Below are 24,749 nucleotides of genomic sequence, written 5' to 3' on the forward strand. Positions count from 1 at the left end.
CAACATCTGGTCACCTATCATGTGAGTAAATATGCAGAGGAACAAAATAGCACGGCTTCAGCGGTATAAAAATCAAACCCGTTCCTCCGGCGTCCGCTTGCGCAGCAGAGTGCCGTGCAACCGGCAGAGCTATGGATTACGCGAAGAGCAGGAAGCTGCACAACCCGCGCTGCAGAAGAGGTACGTGTGTTATCTTTCTGGCAGTGCCAGTGCCAGGCAGTAAACGTTTCACGCATTCTCAACATTTTGCAACACAAGCCATTTGTCGTAAATTCGCTGCACATTGCGAAGGTTGCTCCATTCTTTTGTGCTGCCGCTGTCCTCCTAGCTAACTATTTTCCTTATCTTCAGAGTCTCTTGTCCCATGAAGGCCATGTTTTTGGATATTTATATTACTAGAAATGCTCAAATCTGCAACCTAAGAGGTTCTCTTTCTCGCACTGCATGGACACAACCACTTAATTCTTGCAGTTTCTGGCAGTGTAAATAACAGGGTAGGTACTCATCTCGGAGAAAAGTCTTCACGATGTGTGCGCGCCAAACGAAGCCAATAGTTGTGTTATTAGCCGGTGGCTCGAGGCCACAGTTGTGGACGTACGAGTCATCCTCGGGTGCTTTAAAGGGGGAAGGGTGTTTAGTTATAAAGGAGGTAATCATTGGCAGACAAGGCCCCTGTGTGCTTTTATTTATTTATTTATTTGGTCATACTGTTAACCCTCAAATGAGGGTCGTTACAGGGAGGGAACAAAAACAAATACATAAATGAGCAATCATGAGTCAGAGTTCAAAATTTGTGCACCATTTCTCAAAAATATATCAACACCTAGCTCAAATTGTTGCACGTTCATACTCTCCACAACATCACTTGGCAATCTGTTCCACATTTCAATTACATCAGGGAAGAAAGAATACCGGTACACATCCGTACGTGTGTTAATAGGCTGTAGTACCCTGCTGTGGTTTTTCCGGGAACCACGTTTTAGAGGCGCTTTCACATAATGTTCTTTATTTATTTTTAATGTCCCTTGCATTATCTGGAAAAAAAGTTTGAGTCTATGTTTTATTCTTCTAATTTCCAGCGTTTCCAGTTCACACTGCTGCATCATCTTTGTAACCGAGTCAGTACGGCGATACTTTGAACATATAAAACGTGCTGAAATCCGCTGTACTCTTTCTACCTTCTTTTTTAAGCATTTTTGGTGAGGGCTCCACACAGCATCGCTATTCGGGCGATCTGGACCTGGTGGTTTTTTTCTTCAATAGTACAGGGGCAATAAAACAAATGCGAAGAGAGGGGTGCCTACACGCTCCGCTTTTGGAATTTCTTTTCATCGCGCTTGCATCTGAATGGTAACAAAAATCGCGTACAATGGTCTATGATACAATCATAGACTACTCTAGGGTAGTTTTTTTACAATTCAGATGCAATCGCGGTAAAAAGAAATTCAAAAAGCGGAGTATGTAGGCGCCGCCCTATTCGCATTTCTTTTTATCGCGTTTGTACATCCGTTATCGTAGCGAAAAAGCGCGAGTGCGTTGAATTTAAGAGGTGAACCCTATTTGGAAAAATTGTTCTGAGTACATGAGAGAAAGGCAAGACAGATGCGTAAATCCTAAGCGAACAGATATTAAAACAATAGAGCAGTAACGCAGCCCATTTGTTGTTTGTCGTAGAACTAAGCAAGCCCGAGGATACGGACGAAAATATTTGAGTCTTTCCTTACCCATGAGCGATTACTTGGGAAATGAGATTGCGGTGAGTCAGCTGCACGCCTTTCGGCAGTCCCGTAGAGCCGCTCGAGTACAATATCGCCAAGACACTGTCTGCGCTCAGGTTTAGAGGACCTTCAATTTGTTCCAGAGGAGATCGCTTCAACTCCGACAGGCTGAGCGCTTCGTCACAAGTTCCGGTCGTAACGATGAAAACCTGGAAAATTTACACAACATTCAGAGGGTGATGACAGTAATTTTTGAAGCTTCACGTCTAAGAGCATTGGCGTGACTCTCCCTAAGAGTGCCTAAACACTGTGAAGCCACGCTTAACCGATTCTAGAACTCAATGGCGTCTGGTGGACATGAAGTTCAAAGCCGCCAGTTCTCCTTCTTGGCGCTGTTGCCGTTGATCCGATTACTGCTTTATTAGAGATTTATTTTCTGGCAATGCCTGTCTGTTGTGTTGAAACAGAAAGAAGCGAAAGTTAAGCTAAATGCTTGGAGTCTGAAAATGCCTTTCTTTCTCACGCAGCTCCGGCAGGCATTGCTATGAATTGACAGGAAGGCATGTGGTGCAATGCAGGTGTAGTGAAACACAGGGATGATTCTTGCGCACAATAAAATATCATATATGCATGCATAATTATACACATGCACATACATTCGATATAACTGCTAAGCAAGTGCCAATCTAAATGCCTATACACGATAAGGGACAAAGGTCTCCAGTGTGCGCGACTGGCGATCTTGGGGAACTGATGCAAAGTCTAAGAACTATCACCTGATTTCAGCAGTACAGATTTCAGCACCCAAACCTAACTTTCGACGCCGCAAGTGAGATTAGGACCTGAAGTGAGCAATAAAGTGATGCGCTTTGTTTCCCGCTCACTTTTCTTGAAGACTCTACGCCCCGATAGACGTGCTGAAAGAGTTTATTTTTAGACGCAGTTGTACCGCAATAGTTTGAAATAATAAATTGAATTAGCTCCATGTAAAGAGTATTTAGTATGAAGAGGGCAAAGTGGTAAATCTTGTCGGTGTTAATTGTATAAAATATCAATAACTGAAAACTCTTTACTGCATATTTGTAATCCTCAGGCAATTCGCACTGTTACTGGTATCTGAAAATAAAATATTGTAGGATATTCGGAATAGCGTGCAAGAAAGGGCAATTGTTACGCCACCGCGTTAGGAGTGTAAATATCTATTTGCACCCAATAAATCTACTGAGGCCTATATACTGCTTCTGTAATTTGCCCACCCGGTAATCCAAATGCTTGCGCATGTTACACATTTGATTCCCAGAGGCCGATAAACAGACCTTTTCCAGCACCTGAAGCATGATGAAGCAGCGGGTCGCAGCGGGCAAAGCGGCAGTCGCGCTGCAGCAGCCATGAAAATCGATCACACCACTATTGTGTGGAGCTGCTACTTGTCTATATCGCTTGGGTGCTGAACAGCTCGAAAAACACAAGGACAAAAGTAGACAAGAACCAAGGAACTAACCAAGCTTGCAACCGTTACTGAAGTGTATATTGCCAGTGACATTTGCAGCCAGCGCATGGTGCTTACGCCAGCTGTGTTCTCGCATTCCAGCGTGTTCTAGGTGTATTGCTCTCATCGCCATGGCGTTCATGTCTCCGTTCCCTTTTCCTCCAACCTTTCGTATACAGTGCACATGTGGCGGGGTCCATGGAACCCATTGATTTTGGCAAGCCCCGACGTGGTGCTGGCGCGGGTCAGTAGCCCCAGTAGATCATTCGTCCTCGGTGCTGAACAACTGTACAAGTGATCCTGCTTTGCTCTTGAGGTTTCCATGCCATGCGCGGCCCTATAAGAGAGCATTTTTTCTTTCTGCGTCGAATTTAGCACCCAGGACACTCACTTAAGGACATTAAAGCTGCCCACACGGAATTGCAGAGCGCGAATAGCATGGTTTTCTTCAGAACCATCGAAAACAGACATTTAGGCCACATTACAATCAGGGATCCGGAGCAAGTTTTGTTGCGCTGCGAAACCGAGGGGGCGGTTTCAATGGGCGATTTGGACTCAGATACCAAGTTCTGACTAGACTGTGACGGTATACGGCCTCATGACTCCCTGGAAATTTTGCTCCTTCGCGGATTCGGAGAGCTCATCCGGATCGCCGACTGGAATATGCCGTTAACTTTAAAATATCCTGTTGAAGCCAACGGTGCCTGCCAGTTGTCAATAGCATGCGATTCGCCGTGAAGTTTGAAGTTTGACACCCTGGAAGTCCAGGTATACTATTGTCTGCAGTGCTGTTTACATCTTATTTCACCCTTATTAATAAGGGATGAGTGATTACACCACCACGCCTTTGTGCCTCAGTGCCCTGCAGAATTTCGCGAGGTGAGCCGCTAGCTGTGAAAGCTGAACACCTATACCGCAGGCACTGGTGCACCGAATACGAAATATGAGAGGCTCATATACATCGAATGGAAGGAAGCGATATCCCCAAGAGACCGTATTGGGCTCGCATTTTCCGGTCACGTACAAACATTGTGAATCTCATATGAAGCGGGGAAAACCTCACATAGTTGAAAATTCACCGATCAGTTATATATAGTATGAGTAAGAGCTGTATAGTGTGGAGTGGTTTGAAGGTGTTAGGTTCGGGGTTACTCGCTGTTTTCATTGTGATGGAAACCCAAAACCAACTAGCTCGCGATGTGTTCAAGTAGCATGAGCAGCTGATCTTACCACGCAGTGAAGTGCGCAGAGATAACACGATGGAACAGAAAAGGGGGGGGGGGGGTTATTTCCTGAGAAGTAGCGGGTTTGTGCTGGCCCGCAATTCCGCTGTTTCTTCCGGCAGCCACAGCCATATTGCTTGAGAGAAGCTTTTAAGGAAAGGGGAAAAACATTGTAGTCGAGGAAACCGCCTGGTCCTTTTGTTAACCGCGACGCACCCCGTATGCGCGAAATTTAACCGCCCCGGAATTCCTAAACTATTAGCGGCACACAAACAATCAATACGTTGCAATATTTCGTAGGATGGGCGATAATTGATTGAGGACAAGGTGCGAAACCTGTCGATTATCGTTTTGCCCTAGACTGGAGAAAAAAGCCGCGTTCATTAGAATAAGCATGTTACAAAGCTGATTTGTTCATTTATTTATGTATCATCATACCCCTATAGCGCCATTTCCTGGCATTGCAAGGGGGTGGGGGGTAGACTGAAATGAAAAAACGTATATAAATAACACAGCGTGGAGGTGGTTACAAAAAAGATAACATTAAGATAGAAAGAACTCAGAATTATTATACATAACTGTCACAGGATGCATGAAAATGAATCATTTGCTAATATGGACACTACTTCCTCGGGCAGCTTGTTCCGTTCCGAAAGTGTTTTGGGAAAAAAGACATTTTAAAAAGGTCAGTCCGGGATCTGTATTCTAACTTTAAGTGGATGATATCCGTAAAGACACATAATCAGGGTTGACTATATATTTGATGAGGGAATGAGCTTTCTTTTAGGTGTATACCATGTAATATTTGTTACGAGATTATTATTTTCATTCTGTGAACTTAGCATATTTTTCTGTTCTTCACTTGGCTGCACTCGTGAGCGCAGCATCTTACCTGTACAGATGTAAGGCCATCGCTTGCATCTTTAATTTTTTTGATGCCTTCTAAGTCACAGAAAACAAACTTTGGTTCGGCATCGGCCAGTTGGTAACGAGCTTCTCCTGAAAAATGAGACAAAAAGAATGGCAGATAACATAATGGCGGCAGCTTTCAAGAATCAAATACTCACTTAAGGTAGGTTTTGCTGGAGTCAGAAAGAAGGAGTCATGTCAAGTTGCACAACTAGTCTTAGAGACATCCCAGTTGAATCATAGCGCAGTTTCTAAACCTTCGCACGATGTCTTCAAGAAACATATAAGAGACTACTGAGTGAGCCTTTTTAAGAAATCATGTGACATTATATAGCAATGCACTAACTCAGCATTCAAACTGCGCATTTTATATACAAAACGCGGTGTTTTGCAGTTGATTCAAGCGGCTACTAGACACCAAGATATGTTGACCAGACATAATCTGTGCCCCAATAAAGTACGAACATACACTTAAAACTTCGGCATTGCTGGTAAAAACTGCCTTAAGGGTATGAAGCGATAATGTTAATTTCAATATATGCGGAATTGGTAACACTCGACTTTACATCTTTAGATGGCTGGGAGTCCTCATACCACTCCTGGACAGTGATGCAGCGGCTAAGCGATGCGCCACTGCCCTGCGATAGCAGGCGGGGATTGTGATATCCAGGTTTCTCTTGCCGAGCAACCTCTTGCGACGAATCATTAATTTAACGCCCTCCTGCTATGGTTGCAAGCTCGCTCACAATCCGGTGGGCAGGTCGTGATGACACCACGTAGTCACGTGACCAACGCGGACCACCTAGCTTGTCGGGGCGGCTGGTTGTTCCGGCCGCGAACAATCGCGAGTTTTAAATGGTTGGCAACGCCGACGCCGGACAATTTTTTTCGGCATGGGGGTGCAAACGCTCTTGCGTCCAAATACGACTTTAATAATGATGGGTATCGGCATGGAATTATCACGTAAAACTTGAGTAGTTGTGTAAAATGTTGTCCTCCAGGTGTACCAGAGCGACGGTTTTCTTGTACTGTTGAGGGCGCGAGGATGCACTGAGCGCGCGTCCGATTCCAGAACAAATTATGCGAAACCTTCGGTGTGCCTCTACACACCTATAAAACAAACGTATAGAACGCGGCCGACTTTCTAAGCTTGTATGGCCCGATCTCTCAACAAGGGCATCGTCTTTATTTATTTCGTCTATGCGTGAATGCACTGTACACTCTTTGTCGACGACGGAAAGCACACGCCATTCCTTTACATTGGAGATGGAACGCGTCGAATGCAGTTACCATCGGGATTTACCCCTAAATGATCCTCTTAAGTTATTTTTTTCCCGCCAGTGTATTTTATATGCAGTATACTGTCACTTTGCGATGACAACACTGGGGCAAGGTGGAGTAGAAAGCGGAGAAGCCGGGAGGCGAGCTGCTTTTTGAATGAACTTGGGATCACAAAACCTCGCCATGCTCGTGTGGCTCTCGCCAGCCTATAGATATATTGCGTCTCTTGACCGCGAACTATTTACGCATGGTACAAAGCTTCCAAGAAGCCCCAGTGCAGCAAATTCAAAATTATCAATCGTCGTATAATTACCCTAAGCCTTATGCTGACTTTTCGCAAAGGGCCCGGTAGTTTCCATCTTCCGCGATGGCGTAGTGGCTACGGCGTTTAGTTACCTAGCCCTAAAACGCGGGATGGAATCGCGGCGGCGACGGGTGAATTTGGGTAGAGGCGAATTGAGAAAATGCTCCTGCGCTGCTCGATCAGAGTGCACGTTAAAGAACTCCAGGCGGTGCGAATAAATCCGGACCTCCCCTCGATACGGCGCTTGTCACAGTCCCCGTGCCACTTTGGGGCATTACACCGCATATACCATGCCATTTATAGATGCTTCGTGGAGCCTAAGAGTAATCAGAAGTAAACGGAAGAAGCCTCTTTGATCAAAGTGCACTGACTCATGACCTTGCAGAGTTTAGCAGGCACACTGCATGCTCTTTTGTGCTAGTGGTACAACGCCACGTTAGTGAGGCCGCATACTACACTGGCCTTGAGCTCTTATTGCATTAGGTACGAGTGAAATTAGACCACGGACCCATCTCCCATTTAGCTTTGGTCGCACTGGCAATCAAATAATTGAACTGTTTAGCATAAAACGAAACCCTAACCACGTGCACCAGCGACAACAAATAAGATGGAAATAGCTGAAGAAACGAGGACTTCGTCGCAGTAACTGCTATGGTCTTATGAATAAAATAATGCTAGCGCTTGCTAACGCTAGCCCGTATGCGACTAAAATTGATTTTGGTGTGCTGCGCAGTAAAAAAATGCTTTGAAAATCACAGTTACGCTCAAAGCAGTGACAAAGGCTGTATCACATGTTATACGACGGACATTTGAAGGTAAAGTGGTAGGAGGCAGCACGAACGGTGTCGTTTCGTTTTTGGCGTCCAGGCATAGCCTTTCATTTCTTTTTTATATTATGAGTAGGGTAAACAGACTCGCTGCAAAAAAGAGAACGCTCATGGCGATGAGTGAGGCGTAAACACGACAAATTGGTAGGGAAAAGTTGCTTGCTTTCCTCAGGAAGACCTCAGGCGCGGCTTTGAGCTAGGCACTTATTGTGTCAGCAAAGCGGGGCTTATCAATGCACACGGTTTTCAGCACTAACTTAAAGTTGACCACTTAAAGTTGACCAGGAGTTATAGGAGGCAGCGCCAGTACAGCATAGAAATAGAACCATGAATTCTGGCGCTTATACCAACACGTGTCAGCGATAATTTCTTGAAACTGATATAATGCCATATAGTGCCTGTGACAATTACAATAAAGTGAAATTAAAGCGTAACTAGGACTGTTGTTAAATTTGAGTCGTCGTCGTCGTTGTCGGGTGCGTTGTCAACAGTCCCGTGTTTCGACAATCGTTAACATTAATCAAGGCAGAACAATTTATTATGAAGCGACTTTCAACGCAAAGAAAGCTGTTTTTAACGCTGACGAAACGCTGCTGTTGCCAGACTAGATTATTGGTTTGGTTATTGGGGTTCAACGTCCCAAAGCAAGTAAGGCTATGAGGGACGCCGTAGTGAAGGGCTCCGGAGATTTCGACCACTTGGGGTTATTTAACGTGCACTGACATCGCACAGCACACGGGCCTCTAGAATTTCGCCTCCATAGAAATTCGGCCGCCGCGGCCAGGATCGAACCCGCGTCTTTCTGGTCAGCAGCCGAGCGCCGTAACCAGTGAGCCACCGCGGCGGGGCTGTTCTCAGACTAGTCTGAGTGATCCTTGAGCTTCACTGCATTTTTTCTGCAGATCACATTGCAACAAAGGTTTGAGCACTAGTTTATTCTGCAGCCTACAGTCATGTATTCACTTGAAAGGCAAAGTCCTTATATGGAAAGCGTAGCAAGCAAAAACACAGCAGGCTGCGGTGTCATGATATCTTGGCAACTACGCGCTTGTGTCTCAATACACTGGTATAACATTTATATGAAGTTTTGAGATTTTTAAGGAGATGTTCAATGAAGTGAATGTTCACTCAACTAAAATGAGCGTACAGCGGCTCACTTTGAACAGCAGAATTAGATAAAAGTCTTCAGAAAGAGTTCACTCAAGGCATTTATGTCAGAATACTCAAAATTTCCGGCTTTTATTGCGCGCTTGGAACTTGCACGAACCAGTAGTATAGACCAGATTCTTTTACCCTCACACGCAGGCTGCTGGCGCGCCCCTACTCTCGACACCAGTCGCCATCTATCGGCGCGCGCGGACCGATGGACTGCGGGTCGCGCCGGCGCCGCGCGTAGAATGCATGTTTACGTGTTCGCTTCTGCCGTTGTTGTGCTCCATCAGCTAACGTATGAGGGTGTGTGCTGTGCCTCACTACTCACATTTTCCCTCTACCAGACAGTACTGCGGTTATCTTGCGCGCAGTTAGTCGTTAACGTGACATCTGCAAGTTTTTTTCCGTTCAATTGGATGTGAGTAAGTGCGGCGAGGCAGTGCGCGTCTGTCTCGTTGTTTGTGCCCACCATGATGATATTGATATTGATGATTAGCGCTCGTGTCCTGTCTTCACCTTTTGTGTGTCTCGTTTTTCGCGCTACGTTTTTCAATGATGATATTCTGCTGGCTCAGAATTCTAAACGCTGGCACCGCAGCGGTGACGCTGCTCCACCGAGCCGCTGGTGCGGCGGCGCTGCTCAGGGAAATTCTGGAATAGTATTGTAAACAGCAAGGATTTTTCCCGCGGAGTAGTCGGCCAGGTAGCGTACGGACTGGAAACCGGCACTTCTAAGCAGATTTCTGCGCTGGCGTGTCGGTTGTTGCCGTCTTTTACGTGCGCTAGCATCTATGATAATTTTAGGCGCAGGAATGTGGATTTATTGATTTGAATCAGTGGTATAGTAACTGGATAGGCGAGCTACAGACTGAAGGTTGTCCCGACGAAGCGCGTCTTTTCGATCACCTCCTTGCGCTGAGCTTGCTCTAGTTCCCATTGAACACATTTCATGCACAGGATTGTAAGCACGACCGCTACCGATTTCAGTTGCTCTTTCAGCACGCATGTCATTGGGGTCAAGGGGGGTTAAAGAGTTTACCGTAGTGTCTTTCTGCTTTTGCTATCTACCTTAACCATAGGAAAATATGCGCGATTTTAATACATTCATTCACACTTAGCCAAACGCCTACGCAACGCTGTCACACGCGCCGAGAGCTATCGAATGAAATGAACGCGACTTCGGACCTCACAATTCGTGAAAGTGGATTCGCTGCTAATATCTATTCAAGCTTTGATAATTTGACCGAAAGTACGTTTTTACGCACCAGGTTGCATAAACCATGAAAAATTGCGTTTTTTGTTGGCGCTGCGACTCAGTTAAGCTCACAGCGGTAATTTGTTGATAAACTGGCGCACCACGCATGCGACAAGAAAGCCCTGTTTGCGGGTGGTACTTTACGGCCGAAGGATTAAGAGTGCATTGGAATTGGAACTGCATGCTAGCCGCACACCTAATACTTGATATTGAACAAAAAGGTTTTTTTTTGCTGTGGAGCACCACGACGGTAGCGATATAAGCACGTTCGCGTTCTAAGCGTCATCACAATTCACGTGAATGTCAAACTAAATGTCATTAAAACGCATCAATGTGCTCCCTTTAATAGCGTGAATACTTCCTGCAACACAGCCACGCAGCGGAAGTATGCTCGGCAATGTTTTTTTAGCGCCCGAAGCGCGGCTATATGCAGGCGCGGCCGCGGAGCTGCCGCAGCCCCGCAGTCCCCAAAGAAACGCCCGCACCGCGGCGCACCAGTCGGCGGAAAATGGCCGCGCCCAGGAGCGGCTCTGGATTCTGGTCTATAGTGTTTGGCGCGAACTCGTGACAAAACCTCCGGCAGCTGCATCACAGTTACGTGATGTTTAATTAGAAGGGTTTTTATATTAATACTGACTGATTTTTGCATTTCTATTGGTTTCGAGTTATTTAATGTTTTTGTTAGCTTTCCCTTCATTATAAACCATGCATTTTACAAAAGCATTTGTTACCATGTCATCAACCACGTGGGCATGCAGCGCCATCTGTAGCTTAGGAGGCCAACGAGCCATTAAGGATCGAGCGGGGAATAAAGCGCCTACGGGGTAATCTGTACCAGCACTGCATGTGGAGCACGCTTGGAGCTTCAATCGGAATCGGACTCGATCGGGAGCAGAAGTGTCCGGCTGACACCAGTATAAAGAGCGAAAAAAGTACCGTATAGCGTTGCAAGGTGGGAAGTGCGAGGATTTTTAGCGTGGTTTGCTATTTGATTGTGTGACTATCTGCATGAAAATCGGTTTTATGCCATATTAAACTAATTTCGAGATCGCAGTGCGCCGTGTTTTTTCTTTCCTTGCCCATCCATAAAATCATGAAGTTTGCGTCTCACCTTTAACTCAAAGCATGAGCAATGTCTCAGTAGCCCAGTTTTCTGTTCTGCAACAAAGCTGTCTGCCACTGCTAGAAATTAAATGGTGATTAAAGCCGTGGTAAAGTGGATGATGAGTGCTAGCGGTCCAACATTGTGTTTTTGCAATCGGTGCTATTGTTTATAATGCTGCTGCCAACGATAATTGTGCGGTGATTGTGTTCGTGTTTTGGGAGGGTTACACGAAGTGCTTTGTGGTGCGAGAAGTGCGTTGGAATGGTCTGGAACATGTTTTCGTACAGCACATATTCGTTCAGCGTCCTGAAAGCGTTCACAATAGTCGCGCAACGCGACTATTGTGTGACGTCGTCTCTGGTGGCTGCTGCTACATAGGCATGCAGGATTCCGTGTCATGCAATCATTTCAGGACGCTAACTTGAAAGATGTTTCAAGACACTTGGCGCCCTCTTGCTGCGAACGTGCACTCCTACTAATGTTAGCGATGTTAGCGGCGAGGCATGAGGCATGGGCTGTCCGCACGGAATGGTCCCGTGATCGCGAACGCTAGGTGGTCCCGACGATTACTCCTGCCATAAATATGCGTAGGCCGGGAACGTTGGCTTCAACAGCTAGCGATGTGAAACAAGGACTTTTAAGCTGCTGCACTAAATAATTATTCGAATGGGGCTGTAGCTATGATTACAACTAAAGCAGGTTCGCTAGCTTTTGCATGCCACTGCTTAACTAATATAGCAAGCTTCGTAGCAACACTATAGTCAGATACACCTTTAGTCTACAGTGAAGCTCCACCCACATTCAGGACCCCTGAAAAGGATTCCTCCATGTCAAGAAATGAACCGTTGTAAAAGTTTTGCTTGTCACCTAAAGAAGAAGCTAATCACGAGAAGAAATTCGAAGTTCAAGAATTTTGCCGCCTCTGTCTTGCTTGATACAATTTTTACAAAGGTGATTTTGGTCACTGTTGTAACTGGCTAGCAGAATAATACAGAATGCCGCGGACCGTGGCCCGTGTCGCCAATTGTTCTTTTTTTTTCAAGTTCTATCCTACTATATCCAAAGCTAGCTACGGCATCCCGCAGTTTCGCAAGCGAAAGTATGGCGCTGCAACGGTCAGAGGCTTTCAGTTTTGTAATCGCAGTCGCCACACTTTCGCGGACGAAAATTGTTACATGTATGATGAAAGAATTGATTCCAATAGGAAGAATGGTTTCAGCATTTTGCAAGTGGTTGATTGCTTTGGTTTGTTAATGGAATGGAATGTTCCAAAGAGACTCAGGTTGTGAGGGACGCCGTAGCGGAGGGCTCCGGATAATTTCGACCACCTGGGGTTATTTAACGTGCACTTATATCACACAGTCCACGGGCCTCTAGCGTTTCGCCTCCACTGAAACGCGACCGCCGTGTCCGGGTAGAATCCGTGTCGGTCGCGTCAGCAGCCGAGCACCATAACCACTGAGCCTCCGCGGCGGCTCTCAAATAGTTCACTCAACTGAAACCCTTTAGCATTGGATACAATGGCGGCTACACAGAAGATTTCGCATAAGTTTCTCTCAAAAGTTGATTCGCGTCTGGTTTATTCAAGGAAATTAAATATTGAATTCCTCCGAAAAACTAGTGAAGGGTAACTTTTAGTTTCTGCTTACGCTGAAAATGCTAGTTTGATGATTTTTGTTTGCGTCGGTCCACTATACAATCACTTCTTGTTTACTTTATCGCATAGAGTCGGGAGAATTTGCGCTTCTCCTCCGTTGCGTCCTGTTAGAAAATTTTGGAGACCTCTTTAGAACATTTGCACCAAACATTCTATGTCCTTGATGCAAAGTACATAGCTTGCGAATCTTGCAAATCGATGGTTGCGAATCGAAACAGAGGCAGCATTTTATTTGACAAATTGTTCTTAGTCGCCGAGGATGGAATGAGCTTGTTCCACAAGGGCCAGTTGATCCTCAAACTGGACCAAGTCCAAACAGGCCCCCGAGGTGGGGGTAACAACAAGCGTACACTCCGCAGGCACAGTAATTTCTGTTGTGTAGTTAATGAACGGAAATAGCTGTTCTGTCTAACATTTGACCTATGGTGGAATATTACGATGATCCTGTTTAAAATGCCTCAGTAGGTTTCATTTTGTTTCTCCGCACGCTACGCCAAGTAGAATGAATTATTATCAGAACTGACAGATATGTTCATGAATAAGTGTAGAACGCTTCCGGGCACGTTGCAGTGGACATTGGTCTGCACGTATGGGGTTCCCAGGCCCGAAGACTGCGGACCCACAGCTAGCAGGATTGTGTATATTTACCGCAGCGGGACTTCCCCGCATAGACAGAGCAAAGGCAGCATTGCAAAGGCACGTGCTGGCCGTCGTATGAACCGCACACTGCTCGAGGACCACCTATGGCGTATGTCACCGATCATGGAGGTAAAAGTGGAAAAAGATAGGCCGCGACGTAGCATTTTGTGAAACCGACCAGCTTTAAGATGCTGCTGTGAAAGCCTCATTCATTGTACAGAAAGTGACCCCAATGCCTGTACTTCGCCGGCTCCACCCCGCCCGTCTAGACCAGGTGGAAAAGTTCCATTGACTTTAAAGCGATGATGCGCGTAGAGTCAGGTGTGTTTTGTAGCCTTGCGTGCGGCACATTTTTACAGGTCGGTGAAGCAGCCGTCTTTGTGCGCGGTTTGTGGTAAATCTGCTTCCCGTGGCTCCGATGCGGGACGGTGTTGCGCACGTACAGCGAGCATTGCTCCGTGCAAGGCTGGAACCGCAGGTGGCCTCAGAAGATGAAATATGACGCTGCTGCTACTTTGTACGCGGATAAGCCTGCGGGGCAGAAAACTGGCACTACATTCCAGCTGTGATTTTCACAGGTGCCTATCTGGCGCATGCGGACAAAAATGACAAGGCACAGCCAAAGACTAATGTGTCGTATTTTAGTGCAGTGCGGCTATTCGCCTCACTTCAATACATATTTGCTATCTAGCACTGAGCGTGACATGAGACCAGGCATACTTTGCCAGAGATATTCACAAGTGGCTCAACTTGAAACCAGTCTAGGTATGCATCCGAACATCTTTATTCCTGCTGATATATAGCAGGGGATGGAGAATAGGGATGTGAGGAAAATAAAGCAGCGGAAGCTGTTAGCCTACTTTAATTTTCATTTATTTCCACTCAATGCTCCACCTGACGGGTGGGCGTGCGCCTTCCCGCAGGAGAAATTCTGGCCTACTCTAGATATTCAGTGTCCTCCGGACAGTGCCTATAAAAGTTCAGCGAGGCCAACCTTCCCGCAAATGAATTGCCTGGTTGTGGGTAGCATTTGGGTTAGATCAACAAGGTTGGCCACGCGGCGCAATGCTCCTTTTGCTATTAAGCCATTCCTATATGCTGTAAGGCGCGGTATGTATTTCAAGGTCTGATTGGCTGTTGCGCGGCAAGTTTATAAATGCAAGGAAGCCACATCGCATATGGTGGGCTATGCGAACATTAAAAAGCATTGGGTCCATTTGGTAGTCTATATGGTGTTAACCTGTAATGCACTGCAGCTCCAGGAGGGAAGCTGTAGCATTAGATAATAATGTGCTAGTTTGCGCTTATTCACGCGCGCACTTTCACAGATGCGCGTGAAGCCTCTATGTACATCTGGTATGCAGAAGAACTGCGGGTACTTATAATGCGTGCGCAGCAACGTTTTCATTGGGTAGTTTTAATAGTGGGCTGTGTAGCGAGGGCAGTTGGCACATAGAAAGCTGGAAGACGTATCAACGACTTTGGGTGCTAAGAGACGCTGCAGTATTATTTGGTGCCTGGCAATACCGGCCGAAGTAATGCATCGCAACGTGTAATTGTCACTGCTACCACCCGGAACACAAAGCCTGCAGGTATGGACTTATAAGAGGGCAGCTTGAGGGCCGTGTTCCGCTACGAGCGTAACTCGGGGTTGTTGGTTGCGTTGTTAGGGTTATTTTGGGATGCGGCGAGATTTTGTGCATTGAAATAGGGCCATATAATGACACATGCTTTGATGGCCTTCGCCTCAGTAACGACGAATACAGTCTTTTCCGGGCGCGATACTCTGTTTTCTTGCTTGCTAGGTCGGCTGCTGTCCCGCATGAGGCTCAGCTTGCCATCGTCATGCTTGTTGATAATAGCCCGTCGCGTAGCTGATGGATTGGCTGCTGCCAGTATTTTGGGGTATACACATGAGCTAATGTTGCGATGCAAAAATCTAACTGCTTGGCACTTTTGTACAGCGCGCTTCAAATAGGCCCATACTAATTATGCCATATTATGAAGACCACACAAATATTGTCAAAGTGGCACTCATTTGTCGATTCGGCCTTCGGAATCTGCAGTTCATTGTCATTCATGCTGACACAAGCAGTCTCTCTATGTTATTTGTTCCTTCCAGATATTATAAACGGCCCTAGCAGGTGCATGGGCTGATCACCGACTTTGGTGAAGGCGGTAGCAGTGACGCTATCTGCGGCTAGGAGGTAGTAGAAAGTACTTGAAATCAAGTTCTTTTTTTATGATTGAAGGGTGGTGTGGTCAGCACTTAATTTGCATTTAGGAAGAGCACGAACGTTTCCATCGTACCAGGGCTTTTGGCAGCCTTTCTGCAAGTGCCATGCTGTCAGTGCTGAGCCTACCCAATAGATGCAACCGGCATTCATTTGGCAGCTTTGTTTCCGCCGAATACTTACTGCACATTGCATTCAGATTTACAGGTTAGGGCGAATTGACGTGCTTACCATAAAATAATTGCTGGAATGAAATCGTGAGGGGGCAGTGAATTGAAGAGTTCCCGGACTCGTGCCGAAAACATTAGCGAACGTATTACGTATGGTGTCACCGGCACATTCCGAATGAGGACGGGGCTCTTAAGCCAGTGCGTGGCGCTTTTTGTTTTCACTATATCCAACGCTGGACTTGAGGTGTGTGCTGAACGCCATTAAACTAAACATATACGAATTATACTTTTCTTTTCTCTTTGCTATCTGTAACCAGTACGATTTTTGCCACGACCCACGTAATTACCTACACTGAAGGCAACTCTGTCCGCTCAGTGGCATAGTAATTTCCATTACAGTTCCTGAAGCATGTGAAAAATTCACCATATCAACTATGTCAATATAGGTATGCAAAATGAAGCATGGCATGGAGTTCAACTTTTTCAGGCAAAATATGGCTGCTGCTGACTTTGCATATACTGCTGCAAATAAATTTTTCTTGCAGCTAACCGGACCAACAAAAGCAGGCTATGTTGACTATGGGTGCAGCTCGTTATTCACAGTGACTAAGCCTGTATACCACACTGATGGGATCTTTTCTAAACTGCTGGCAGTAATGGCGGCAACATACCTTGAGTGAGGTTAGTTTTGACAAAGGCGGCGGTGCCTCCGGCGAAGAAAGTCCCGCAAAGGGCGACAATGAGCTCTGTCCCGTTGGCGCAGTGGAAGGCGACCACGTCTCCTATGCGCAGGCCGAGGTGCCGCAGGCCAGCAGCGACCCGGCGGGAAGCGTCGAGCAGCTCACCAAAGGTGTACTGGGCGCCGGACTTGACGTCCACCTTAGGCGGGACAAAATAGTGGGAGCACTTCTCAGGCAGGCGTGTGCGTGTCACTTCATACATCTAACTTATTTTTCCAGTTAATGGGGGGTTTTTACCATTTAATTAGTTGGAATAATAACATTAAATTCTAGTTCAGGTGCATGCTTTAGACGGACATTGCTTTTTCTTGTGAACTATCGGCTGTATTGAAAAACCTACCATGTATTCGGTTCGTGTAGTGAATTCTCGACGATGTTTAGAAACAGCCCATATATTGCTTTCACTTGTGGACTCTCTACTATATTGAAAAACCGCCTATACGTTATGAGCAATCCCATGGAATGGTTCAGATTTACGAAACCTGTGAATTGATGGCCACCCATTGTTCCCACTGTGAGTGCAGTTCACGTTCTGAAAATATGGCTTTTGGTAAGTGAGCTACAGTTATGCTATAGTAGCTCTCAGACCTGTTACTACTGTGCGCAGTTGGGCATCACAGGAAAAGAGCTCTGAGCATAAGCTGGCATTATATGAAATTTTTATTCGCTTACTTATTTATACAGTACGCCCAGGCCATGAGAACATTTTAGTTTTGCAAATAGACTATCTTAGAAGCTATCTACCCGTATAATACCAGAAAAGCGATGAAAACAAGTGAAATCTTTTTTTAATTAGCAACAATTGCTATGTTAATGAAAGCACTTATACGACATAAACTGTTGTATGAATGAATTTAAAGCTGTACGGAAATGTCTGAAAGTATACAGGTATTACCGCATTCAGTCCAAAACATGGGATGTGAAAAAAAGCGCTCATAGCCGAAGGAGCAAAAGTAGTGCAACTGTATCCAAAAGTAGTCCGATTGATGAAAGTTACAAGTAGCGCTCAAAATTCATATCCGCACGCTGTTGCTGGGACAACCGCTTTACGGAGCAGGCAGAACTCCGAACATGGTTACGCGATAGCTCAAGAACAAAAATGCAGAATGGCTGAGAGCTCGATGGCCGATCTACAGTGGCCGGCGCCGGTGTATAGCGGTCGCATCCAAGCGACCAGAAGCCTTCTCCACTTTCAATGCAGCACATACCTTCGAATTATTCGAAAAGTGCTCTGTAGCCGATGTTAACAAAAAAAAAGAAATTTATCCCACATCTGGATGTAGAACTGACACGAACTAGCTGCCAGCTTATTCATTCCCGTAATAACTTCAAAATGAGCGGAACGCATACATGCACTTTGATAGGGACGCTTACGTTTTATAATCATACACAGCTCATTAAGCGACCCTATCTGCTTTTTGTATGGGGATGCCCCATTCTTTTCTCTCTGTTTTACGGGGAGCACGAGGAACTCTGGGGCATGCGCTTTTCGTCGTTATATTGCTGGCAAAGCAAGAAAATTTTGTGATGTCTCGAACAAGAACCACGCACTACACAAGCAGTATTTTTTTATTTCTGGAGCATGAGTTTAATTCGTATCTCGCTTTCGGAAAACACTGATGTTCGTTGAGTAAAGCAGAAAAGGAGCCTACCCTGGATGCAGCGTTTTCTTTGCATGTTCAAATTTTTCAAAGAATCGCTACCCAACCTCTCCAATGAGAAATTTCATTCCCCGTTGCACCCACGTGACCTAGTCCTTCACGATCCACTACTAGTTGGAAACAAACGCTGTTCAGGAAGCCTCAGTGTTTTATAACTTTGACAACCGCGCGTTAGGGGCTCCAAAACACATTAATGGCATCACTTTGCCGCTTACTTAGCTATTTGGCTCCGGATTTTTCCCGGAAACCTCATCAGGCCCAGGCTCTGCGGTGAGTCATTTCGCTGGTACATAATAAAAATCATGAGCAGGGTGTGTTGCTGGGCAAGTTGGTTTGACATCCTGAACATGCAGCGCTGACAGACGAGGGACGAAGGAGAGACGAGACACACAGGGCGCTGTGTATCTCGTCTCTCCTTCGTCCCTGTTCAAGAAATCATGCCCAGCTTTGTAGGATATCATGAACTAGCGCTACCCATCGGCCATCAGTAGCGAACCGCGCACAATTCAATGGGAATATTTTTATTGGCACTTGAGAGAAAACTAAGGAGTGAGGTGAGGTGGCATGTGAGGGTTTTGATGGCGTTCTTTCCTTATGCACTGCAGAATATGATTTACAAACTGCTACCCGTGTTCAAACCGACTAGTTGTCGCAGGCATTCAAAAGATGCATTCCGGATTGCTGGGGTAAATTTTGATGATCAGCGCGATGCGACACGTGGTGGCAGCCGTGCAAACTAGAAACGTTCATCCAGGTTTTCTGGGCTTATGTGTGCATGAAAGCACATTGATTGTCCTTGACACGCGTTCAAGCATCGTATTGGCTGCGGAGGGCAGGTACCAGTGCGCTGCTGAGAGCAGGTAGCAGTGCGCCACACTCAGACTTTTATTTTAAGCCATTCATAAGGAGTCTGGCGAGGCAGAGGCCAGTAACGTTCTCCAGGCAGCGAAAACTTTTGGTAATTTTATCGACTGCTCACATAGATGGTTCTGTATCGCCCTCGAACCCAGGTCTTGTGCGCGGCTCTTAAAATGCATTCAGTATTTGATCAAGAACTGCCCTTGCAATGATTGCGGCGAGAAATAGGCTGCACGTGTTCCATTTAGCAGAGCATAAGCATTCGGCAATGATTTCAGAAATTGTCGAAAATAGTAAAAAAAAACATTGTGTTTTCATCACTGTGTTTTCCAATAGAGAAGCCGTCATATAGACACGGGCTGGGATGTAGAGGTTCGCGGTTTCTGTGTTCGTGTTTTCGTTGGAACAATTTTCCTTTTTGACTGTTTATTTCGCATTTTTGTCAGCCCTCAATTTGATAGTGTGCACTGTGCGAGCATTTGTAACCTATGTGAAGTTTTATTGTCCGACGGGACGCACGGAAAGGCTCTCGATACCTTCTGCTCTAATGTCTAAGTCGTGATACTTGTGTCTGGAGCTGGCTGTAATCCCGCAAAAAAATTTAAGCTAGAAATTTATTGTTATTGCTGGCGAAACAGCTATTTCAGGATAGTAATTTAGCTTCTTGTGTTAAATTGACTGCAAAGAAGGAAAAGTCGTGGGCTGTGATTATAAAGTGTTAAAATCGAATAACCATATCTGTCGCTGAAACCATGGGGGACTGCGGAAGCTGTTGTCTACTAACCATGGGCCGAATCCATAGAGTCTCAAGTACAGTTCGATGCAGATGTGCCGAAAGAGGCTGTACACTCGTTTGGAAAATCTATTTTAACCACTAAACGACCACTAATACATTGACGAAATAAAGTAGACGCTGCTATAGGTCCACCTTAATCGATAAATTGAGCTGTATTATCTACAGGAAGGTTAATAACAACGTTGTCTACACAACGGAATTCGTTAATCTACAGTACAGGTAGAGCGACGTAAACATGACACCACTGTGCAATGCCCGGCCTAACAAAATTAATCCTAAGCCATAACTGGTTCTAGCTCGCAGTGCAGAGATGACCTAAAGAGACAGAGAGGAAAATTTCAAACTAAGCAAAATAGTAGATCATTAATCGGTGTTTTTTCTTCGAGGAAAGGCGGCTACACTGCGCAGAACATCAAAAGTTAACGCCCCGGGACCCTTAGCACTTGAAACCGCATACGAGAATTCAGCAAATCAAGCTGTCGGGCAAGTTGGTGTTCGATCATATTTTCAGCAGTGCGAGCGCATTCTAGGAAGGAAGAGGCGGATAGGAAAAAGCGTGCTGAAAATATGCAGAAAAATGAGAATTTAAGCCAGAGCTCCCTCATCAATCGCAGGCGCCACTTCCATGACCGGAAACGCAGCCAGGAACCGAAACTAGCCAGTCGGTCAAGTGAGCCGTAACGGCGCGAAGGGGCAAGTGCAGGCCGTTTCAGCCGCTCCGAAATCCAGATGCTCTCTGGTGGAACGCGTGCACCTGTGTTTGCGCTTTGAGTGACTGGCATTTTAAAGCCAAAGCTGTAATAGCTTAGTCGAAGAACCAAACATAGGGTGAACAGGCGTCCACACACCTGTCTAAAGCGCTCCAGCGGCGCGCTGTGTGGTTTACTTATGACAAGCGCCGCTGTGTGCCGGGTCCGATACCGCTGCCAAATACATAAGAGGTTGAAAACTATCCATCGGAATGCGCATGCACAATTAGGGAAGGTTTCGAGCCCTAGACCACATGTAACTGACGCTTGTGTATTGCCGGTGCGCCATTAGAGTGCTCTAGACAGGTGTGTGGACGACTGTGCAATGACGGAGTTAATGTGACACACCACGCAGCATCACACACTACAGTGTGAAAAGGAATAAAGAATGGCTTGGCAATAGCGGATAGTTTTTGCAGTGAAAGCTGTAATAGCATACCGAAAGCGCCACGCATAGGGGGTACAACGGCGGACGAAATGTCCCAGCACGCAACATCACGTGTTACACTGTGACTGCCAAGCTTCCACCTACAGTGTGAGCCAATTAAGCGCCTTTTATTTCCTGGAAGCCACGGGAGTGCGAGACGGCAAATAACATTAGTCACTATAGCCTAGTAGTCCTATTTCCAGTCTAACCCCCCACTGAATTCGCGGAAAGGAGAGACGCAGAAGTGGCTCACTCTGCCAGTGGACACCTCAGCTGTGCCTAGAGCGAAAACATGAACGCTGACAAGCTTGTTTCCAACTAGCGTTCGTATTTTCTCTCACGGCGAGGTTGAATTGTCCACCACAAAGTAGGCCAGTTAAGCGCTTTTCCTTTACTCAAGTCCAGTGGAGGATCTAGACCACTTCTAGCACCTTGGTATATAGAGCGAATAAGGCTAGACTGGGAGCTACTCTGCCTAATTGGCTTGTGCAAGCGGACTCTGGACTGTACCATAACGAAGCATTAAAAAGGGAGTCCATGATGCAGAACAACCCTATAAATCTGGCGTGCGTCTCTCGTCATGCACAGCGCTTTCTAGTCACGTTCTATGCTCCACCCGCACGCAACACTAGGTGAGTACTGGGCGTGGCAGTTTTGTAGTAGAGTGAAATATGATCAAACTGCGCTGCTTCAGTTGGTGTTGACAACCGTGTTTTCTTTATAGCTTTTTTTATATAATTGCTATAATGGAAGCCAACAGACACCGCAATGAAGGAAAACATAGGAATTCGAAATGAGTAGTGTTATCATTTTATGCCTCGAAGATAATTCATTACAAAGTAGAAGAGAAAGCAACCATCCACGAAAAGTACTCACGAGCTCCTTATGTTGCGTACTGTGCTCCACCAAGTGAGCTATGGAGGCGACTGTCCACTCATCTACCTTCAGGCTTATTTAGGTTGCGTCTAGTTTAACCTTGACAGCAGTCGCCAGCACCACCCTAGACCATAGCGGCGGACATAGGACATCCAGTATTTCTGAAGCGCCGCGTACCGTGTGATCGAACGGTGAGGCCGGCAGCTGGGCGGTCACTCTCACAAGCTGCCTATGACATCAAGACTGCCAGAAACAAGACCATCATTGAAACCACCGAACAAGACCATAGTAGGCAAATGAGGAACTCGTTACGACATTCATATGAAGGAAGTAAACAGTCACCGAAGCCATGGAAAGCACAGGAGTACTCATTTTTGGTCAACCACCGCCATAGCTCAGTTGGTAGAGCACAGGATGCGATATATAGAGTTCGTGGGTTCGAATGCCACTGACAGCATGTGGTTGCTTTGTTTTCTACTTTATAAGCAACCACCCTTAAGGCCTGGAATGATTAAACCACTTATTTCCTATTGATGATTACTACAAATTAAAAGGAATGGCTGCAACATAATAATGCAGCGCCCTAACCTCTTCATCGTTTTCGGGAAGCTAACCATTGCGGTGATGCTGCTACCTTTGGGGCATGATAAGCTAAGAATTCGAACTCATACAAACACCACGCAGCCAGACAGCGATACTATCTCCGATGTGCCGTCGACACCACCAGTACCTGACGAATGTGGCTTCGGAAATGAACGCCTGATACTGCGACATCAAATACGGACAGTGGACTCGGTGGAATCCTGGTGACAGGGTGTGCAGCCTGGCCTATAAAACTGGCCAACGATCTTCGGCAGAACAAAGGGCACGGCAGAAACATTGGAATTCAATGCTCTAGCCGATTCACCTTTTGTCGTGCTCGGGAGAAAAAGCAATGAGAAATGTTTCCGTTCAAATATGCGTTCCTAGTATTGCTGCCATGCCCAAGACTACTGGTTTAGTTGTTTGTTGTGAGCCGCCGCGGTGGCTCAGCGGTTATGGTGCTCGGCTGCTGACCCAAAAGACGCGGGTTCGATCCCGGCCGCGGCGGCTAGAATTTCTTTGGAGGAGAAATTCTAGAGGCCCGTGTACTGTGCGATGTCAGTGCACGTTAAAGAACCCCAGGTGGTCGAAATTTCCGGAGCCCTCCACTACGGCGTCTCTCATAGCCTTAGTCGCTTTGGGACGTTAAACCCCATAAACTAAACCAAACCAGTTGTTTGTTGTGTGATTGTGCATCGCACGCAAAGATGCTGTAACTGCTCGGCACGGTACTAAAACAAATTTTGAGCCAGACATGTAACGAGGCTCATGGCAGCTTCAGCCGAATATTGACGGCCTGAAAGAATTTAAAAAAGCAGTGACTAATGGCCATCGAAGCTAAGGTAGAACTTCTGACCATGAGAAGAAAATATTTGGGGCGGTGCGAAAAAAAAAATATTAGACGAAAGTATGCGGTCTATGGAGCTCGAAGTCAACGACCTAGAAAAATGCTCGAGGGGGTCAAGTCTAATTGTGTATGTTTAACAGAAAATGAAAGCGAGAAGCCGTTTCCCTCAACAAGCACATTAATGGAAGTATCGTACCGAAAAGATTAGCGAAGCATCGAAAAGATTAAGAAAATTACTCAAGCTTACGGCAAGCATCGTGACTAGGAAAAAAAACTGAGCAGTACCATTAATAGCATGAAATCTAATGAAAATGCTTGGGAAAGTAAATACTTGGCCAATACCTTCCCAAGCTTTATCTAAAATGATCCAACTAAATTTAGGAACTACCTTAACTCTCAAAAACAGTACCAACACAAAAGAACCAATACATAGCTTCCCGTTATGAGCATAAAATACCTCCAAATTTTCAATAATTATTTCCAATGTATTCTCATTCTTGATAATGAAAACCTGCCTGACATTGACGTGTGCACCTGCAGTACTATATAATCAATTATTGTAACCTAAACTAGCATATTTGGCCTTCTGTTAACTATATACACAAAAAAGGGCGCCTGCCTAGCTAGCATATGCCAAACATAATAAGGGATGCGCCGAGGGGACTGCCAAATATTTGTGCCTTCTTTCTGACAAGTATTAAGGCGAAAGCCTTTAATGCCTCATACTGTCGTTAGCAGACGCGTCGGCAGCCATGTCGACGGACGCGTCGGCAGATTTGTCCGCCTTTCGGCGTCACTGCCTAAAAAGAAACTGCGCCGAGGGTGGGAATCGAGCCAGGGCCTTTGGCTTTTGAAGAGGAGACTCTATCACTCCGCCACGAAGGCTCAAGGTTCCAGCATGAATAAAGGCGCATCTAGTGAATGCATAGGTTTCATAAATAAAATAAAAGGAATAAAGTGAAGGAAAGGAAAACAAAATAAAAATAAGAAAATAAGCACAAATAAAAAAAAATAGGATATGAAAATAAAAATAAAAATCAACAAAACAAGAAAAGGAGCAAAAATAAAAACTAAAAAATAAATAAGTAAATAAAAACGAACAGTGCTCCAGGAAACGCTGTCGCCTTGCAGCAGTTTAGAGAGCCAAAGTGCCCCATGAATTTTTTAACAATAGGATGAGTTTAAGCATACCGGAAATAGCTATCATTTGTGCCCCGAAATCTGGCAAAAAATCTAGACTTTCGAACTTC

General features: G+C 45.7%; 1 protein-coding gene across 1 annotated transcript in view; it reads right to left on the minus strand.

Annotated features, from left to right (window-relative positions):
• The window catches only part of LOC149357970 (luciferin 4-monooxygenase-like), a 58,664-nt gene that overhangs the window by 23,840 nt on the left and 10,075 nt on the right, over nucleotides 1–24,749 (minus strand). Inside the window, exons 3-5 of the mRNA XM_089578002.1 lie at nucleotides 16,635–16,842; nucleotides 5,323–5,429; nucleotides 1,725–1,927 (exon numbers count right to left, since the gene is read on the minus strand). Coding sequence (XP_089434128.1) covers nucleotides 1,725–1,927; nucleotides 5,323–5,429; nucleotides 16,635–16,842 — 518 coding nt within the window. The remainder of the gene's footprint in view (nucleotides 1–1,724; nucleotides 1,928–5,322; nucleotides 5,430–16,634; nucleotides 16,843–24,749) is intronic.

This window comes from Amblyomma mixtum, chromosome 3, assembly GCF_055824585.1.
Source record: "Amblyomma mixtum isolate Tamu chromosome 3, ASM5582458v1, whole genome shotgun sequence".
NCBI classification, from domain to species: domain Eukaryota; kingdom Metazoa; phylum Arthropoda; class Arachnida; order Ixodida; family Ixodidae; genus Amblyomma; species Amblyomma mixtum.